This window comes from Urtica dioica, chromosome 6, assembly GCF_054948205.1.
Source record: "Urtica dioica subsp. dioica isolate 48M chromosome 6, U.dioica_male_clone48M_v1_H2, whole genome shotgun sequence".
Lineage (NCBI taxonomy): Eukaryota > Viridiplantae > Streptophyta > Magnoliopsida > Rosales > Urticaceae > Urtica > Urtica dioica.
Window position 1 is genome coordinate 3,663,021 of NC_142761.1, and position 6,539 is coordinate 3,669,559.

General features: G+C 35.1%; 1 protein-coding gene across 1 annotated transcript; it reads left to right on the plus strand.

Annotated features, from left to right (window-relative positions):
* Positions 1–3,035: 3,035 nt before the first annotated feature.
* On the plus strand, positions 3,036–3,428 carry LOC149392981 (uncharacterized). The gene has a single exon (XM_089617878.1). The coding sequence runs from the start codon at positions 3,036–3,038 to the stop codon at positions 3,426–3,428; it is 393 nt and encodes a 130-aa protein (XP_089474004.1).
* The last annotated feature ends 3,111 nt before the right edge of the window (positions 3,429–6,539 follow it).

Here is a 6,539-nt window from a genome sequence, read left to right on the forward strand (position 1 = left end):
TATTCCTGGAAACTATTACATGTGGGCTTTTGATCTAAATTAGTTACTCCTTCACATGATATCAATGAGTCCATTACAAGCTTTGAAGAAATGGAAAAAGATAAATAATTGTTGTTTGGATGATTAATTTACTGTATGAAAAAAAATGAACGGTTTGATTGTGATCACGATATCACCTATTTCATGACCGATGTGTCACGAAATAGGTAATTTCGTGATACATTGATTACAAAATGCTTGGTGCATATATTGTGATCAGATATAATTTAATTTTATTATACTGGCTGCGTTAGTAGATGAATTGTCACTGTGCTTTGTAAAAAAAAATGCAAATTGAGTAATATGCTTTTGGAATAATTTCTTGTCACAAAACAATTGTGCATAATGATTTGTTTTGTACTGTATTTTGATAATTTGAGTGCGATTAGTCTTGTTGTAAAATGCTTTGGCTTGGATGTATTGCAATTCGTTTTGATTCCCAACAATTTTTTGAAATAACTCTCTAACTACCGAGTATTTGAGGTTCAGATAGAAGTTTGTGTATAAGAATAGAACTGATACTGGAATTTGTCTAAAAGCTTATGCCGTGACAACTACATTGCTAAGTTGATGAAACTCTGAATTGAGTTGGTGAAACAATTGAATTGAGTTGGCATCAAATCTTCTTCGCCGAAAGCGCATGCTTGTGGCCGAAGCCTTCTAAACCAGTCATTAAAATTCAGCTTTAAATTGCTTAGATTAAGTTATGAGTGTGACAATTAGTGTTTATGAAGCCTACTAATATTCCTTAACAATAGACTTCCACTGGTGTCAGGATGGGTACTAGGCCCTCTTTAAGTACCTCACCCCTTAACCATTTATCGGCTTGTTGACAAAGTCTAAAGATTCGTTCTATTCATTTATAAATATCTATCAGAATAAATTATTAGATGATTTCAATTGAGTAGCGTAGATAAAACAACTTAACGAGTAAATAAATAAATCATTCATACAAACAAGTCATAAATTAAGAATTAATGATTATATGATGTTTGACTGCATTCTACGGAATGAAATAAAATTAAAATTTCCAATCCAATCAACATAATGATAAGATCCAAACAATTTGATCTTCAATACCCAATCTAATCGACCTATTAAATGATCATAATATTGTTGACTTAGGTTAAATAAATAACATTTTTATAAAATATAAGTCTCATATAATGCCTTTATAATTTTAAATTCCAAAAATATTACTCCATTTATTTGATTAGAAGAGTGATGTCCAATCTAATTGGCTCATTAGAAAATAAATAAATTCATTCCTAATTAGAAGATATAGTTTTAATTGGCCCATTAGCAAATAAATAATTCATTCCTATTTTTTTTTTTTGGGAAAATTACATAACTAATATAAAACATGAGTTACTTTTCATATATCACTCATATTTTCAAAACATTCAGCAGTAATCATTTTCTTTTTTTGTACAAAATACCCTTATACTTCATAAATCTGGTCAATAATTATTGAAATCTAATCAACATTTATTAAAATCTGGTTAACAGTAAATGAAATTAGATTAACAATTATTGAAATCTGATTAACGGCTATTGAAATCTGATTCAAAATACTGACATATTAAAATATGGTTAACAGTTATTGAAATTTATTGAAAATCTAGTTAACAATTATTAATGCAAAAATAGATACTTTAAAAATTAAAACAGTTTATTATGAAAATTAAAAAATTCAACGGCTAATATTGAAAAAAATTACAGAAAATGGGTACTTGAGGCTATTTTCACATCTTTTTTGGGGCCAATGCACAAAATATAATATGAGCCCAGCCCAGAATATCCTAGGCCAGCTTGGCCAATTTACCCCTTCACCAGCACACAAGGGGCTGTTATGTCTTACACATGGTCGTGTGGCCGAAAATGACGTTGCCGATCCATTTTCCAATAAAGGCCAATCGGCCATTGTGATTTCTAGTCTCTAGATCACACACGCTGCCCCCCTTTTTTTCGAAAATTTGAAAATAATTTTTTTGAAATAGAATCCAAATATTTTTTTAAAATATATTCAAAACATTGTAAAATTTTAAAATAAATTTATAACTAATTAGACCACATTAAACTTTACATTTTCATTCTAATAAACGTTTGAAAATTTTAAAACAAATAGACAAAATTATGAGTCGGCAGTTGAATCTATCTGTTGAAATACCGAACATAACTTTTCACTATAATAGCAGCTTCTTTATTATAGCAAAGTGATGAGAGTCATTTTGAATTACGTTTAAATTGATTTCTCTCTCTCTCTCTCTCTCTCTCTCTCTCTCTCTCTCCCCCCCCCCCCCCCCCCCTTGATAGAGCTATTCGATGTGTTGGGTATTGATTTCATGGGACTCTTCTCATCCTCATATGGCAACAAATACATCCCGAATATAACTTTTCACTATAATAGCAGCTTCTTTATTATAGCAAAGTGATGAGAGTCATTTTGAATTACGTTTAAATTGATTTCTCTCTCTCTCTCTCTCTCTCTCTCTCTCTCTCTCTCTCCCCTTGGAGATAGAGCTATTCGATGTGTGGGGGATTGATTTCATAGGACTCTTCCTATCCTCATATGGCAACAAATACATCCTCCTCACGGTTGACTACGGGTCGAAGTGGGTTGAGGCGAAGGCTTGTCCAACGAGCGATGGTAAGGTGCTTCGTTTCCCAAAACACAACATCTTCACCCGACAAGGCACATTGCGAGCGATTGTGACATAGGCTCTCATTTATGCAATTGCCAATTTGAAGCACTCCTCGCGAAGTACAATGTCACCCACCGAAAAGCTCTGGCATACCACCCGCAATCCAACGGTCAAGCCGAGGTATCCAACCGCGAGATAAAGAAGATTCTGGAGAAGACGGTGGAAAACTCGTTGAAGGATTGGGCTCACAAGCTCGATGACGCGTTATGGGCATACCGGACAACCTTCTAGACTCTATTGGGCAAGGCGTACCATCTTCCGGTGGAGCTCGAGCACAAGGCTCTATTAACGATGAAGAACCTCAACTTCGACAACAAAGCAGCGGGAAAACAAAGGCTCCCTCCACTCAACAAAATCGATGAGCTCTGCCAAGACGCCTACGAGAATGCGATGATCTATAAAGAGAAGACACCGGCGTGGCATGGCAAGCACATAGTGTCGAAGGAGATCCAACTGGGCCAACAAGTTCTCCTCTACAGCTCCCGGTTCAGACTCTTCCCGGGGAAGCTCAAGTCAAGGTGGTCCGGGCCATTCCAAATCAAGCAAGCATTCCTGTCCGGCATGTTCGAGCTAGAGAGCAACAATGGAGCAACTTTCATGGTCAATGGGCAACGAATCAAGCCGTACTTGAGCGGAGTCTTCGAGAGCAAGAAAGTCGTTGCTTACCTCAACCTAATCGCATGAAAAACCGGTTACTGTCAAGCTATTGACGTTAACTAAAGCACTCCGCTGGACGCAATCCGTGTTTTCTTTTGGTGTTTTAAATTTTTCTTAGTTTTCTTTCGTTTTTAAAACTATTAAAAAAAGGTCAAAAATTTCAACGTCTGCGTGCCGCGCAGACCATGGTGCGCGATACCGAAAAATTTTAATTCGACCCGTGCAAGGATCCAACGGGTCGAATTTTAAATGATTTTAAAAAGGTTTGCACATATTTTCTTCTCTTTATTCCCTTTTTTCCGATTTTTCTCAAACCCTATGTCATTTTTTCTCTCAAAAATTCAAAATTGTTACAGCTACAACACCACTTTTCCACATTATTATTGTGTTCTACACGTGATTTGTGTGTGTGCTCGAATTTTCTTCACCTCTCGAGATCATCTTGTGTTGTTCTTCATCTCCTCTCAAGACTTTCAAGGTATGGTTTCTTAATTCAAAATTTTGGGAAGGTTTTTGAAGAATGGATGTGTACTTTGCATGTTTCGGATGAGATTGTGTATTTGGGTACTCGAATTTGTGCTATTTGTTCATATTATGCTTGATTTTGGCTTACACACAAGGTGTTTGATTGAATGCCCGAGAGGAATATAAATCCGAAAATTGAACAAATTGTATATGGGTTCGATTTTGATCGAGAAAGTGCTTGTTTGAACAAGTTTTAGGGGAATAATTTGTGAAAACAACACGTGTCAAAAATATTTTCAACTCATTACGTGTTTGTGTTTTCATTGTAGATGCATCGCGTGTCCTCATCCCGTGCCACACCCAGGCGCTTCTACCGCTCGTTGTCGGCATTGCCTCGGTCACCATCTCTAATCGAAGGCACCGGAGAGGTGTGGGGTGTGATTTCGTCAAGTAAAGTTGTTCACCGAGCGCGCTCTACGCTACGATCATCGGTGCAGGAGCTCAAATCGAGAGGCTCCATTGGGGCAAGTTGACAAATATCGACGTGAGGGCGGCTCCCAAACTCGTCCTAGAATTTTATTTGAATCTCTCTGTCACGGAGGGCAACTTCGTCAGAGTCCAAAACATGCCGATGAACATCTCGCCCGTCACGATCAACACCTATCTTGAGATTCCAGAGCCCGACGACGATGAATACTAGAACCCCCTCCTATACCCACAATGGAAGGAGTGGATTCGATTGCTTGCTCACCCCGGGAGCCTACTACGTCACGAAGGTTGTCTGAGGCCAAGTCGTCCCCAAAAACATATTTCCATGGTATGAAGATTGCATTTTTAAACGTTTCATGAGAAGTACTTAACAAAAATTGAAAATACGAATTTAAAATCAAACATAGCGACAAAAATAGTAAAACACAATCCATAATCTAAATGTCAACCAAATTAGAAAACTCTTTGAAACTTCATAACTTCGAAATAATTAAAAATAAAAACTTTAAAATTTATTCTTTAAAGACTTATAGCGGAAGACTTATATTGTAAATGGAAACCACAACTCAACTCTCCCACTATCGACGCTGCTAGTCTACCCTGCTCAGTTCCTTATAGGTTGTTTACCTACAACATATACGTATATCTTTTTTTCTTCGAAGAATGAGCTTACGTGCTCAGCGAGAATAGGACAAAGCTCACAAAATAAAATAGTAATGCAATGCATGATTGAGTTATTAATATTTTCAAACTATAGCGTGACTTAAGCTTTCTCTTCTAATTTCTTATAGATCGGGGTACCCCCTAAGGTAGTCATACTTATTTCAGTGTACACTTTGGAAACGAGCTACGAGGGTGCGACCTCCCATAGTTTCGTTCCATCTTTTAAACTTATAAATTTTGAGAAAAATTCTCATTAGGGCCTCGGCCCGAGAAATTTCCCCATTTGAGCCTCGGTCCGAGAAACTTCTCCTTAATACATCTCGAGGCGGTACGACTCTCTTGCTTATATTTATCTTTTCACTTTGTTATTTTTGTTACATGCATGAAAGACATATGACATAAACATGACTAGAAATAAGAACATGTTGTAAATATTCTAATTTATAACATATCATACCATAACATAACATATTATATCACCAACTCAGCGTATCATAACATACCATTCATTACCTATCAATCACACAATACCAATTCCAAAACACATAATTAACTAATTAAGACCATATACTCATCATTTTTATTTTTGAACTAATCCGTGTTGCAGTGCGATTATTCTAACCTTTACGAGTCGGGAGTAAAGCTCTTTGGTCGAAGACAGAATTGGAAGCTCTACTTGACTCGAAATCTAATTGGGATAAATGACAATTAGGGCTTGGCTAAAAAATAATAGAAGATATGGTATAGGTTCTGGATATTTTCATAAACGAGATTCAACGTGAAATTACTAAAATACCATTGGCTATTAGGGTTTCGGGGAAAAACTAAAACTCTATAAAACTTCTGTAAAAAAAATCCAATAACTACAAAACATGATTTTGAGTACTTTTCGTAAGGGCTCCATGGCCAAAAACACTCTTTAAAAAAAAAAAAAAAAAAAAAAAAAAAAAAAAAAAAACAAGTATAAAATTTACTTTTAAAACTTGTGCCAAAAACTGGTCTGCGCATCGTTTTCAAAACAACCAAAAAGTGAACTTGGTCTATTGAAACCAAGAATAAATTAAATATTTGAAAAATAGACACATAATAATAACCATTGGAAGAACATTCAAATTAAAATAATAAATGAACAAATCATACTAAGCGTTTAAAATTCTATTTTGAAAATAGTTCAAAACCAGTGAAATTGGTATGGGCACTGATTCTAATATAGTTAGAAAATATTATGTATTTGATAAAAATGTAATTCAATTTCATATTTAAACAGAAGACATGTAAATCTAACTTTTTAAAAAAAAATCGATGCAACAACAAGCATTGAAAAATTAGAGTTTGATTAAATCCGAACCAGAAACTTTTTTTTCTAATTATCCAAAAGCTCATTCAAAATAAAATCACAAACAATTATAGAAATTAATTTGAGAAGGATCACAAATTACATACTTAATTTCTCAAACGGTTGTGAAAAATTTATCTTTAACGCTTATAAATTCGAGAACAAAGAGAGAAATATCTATTTAT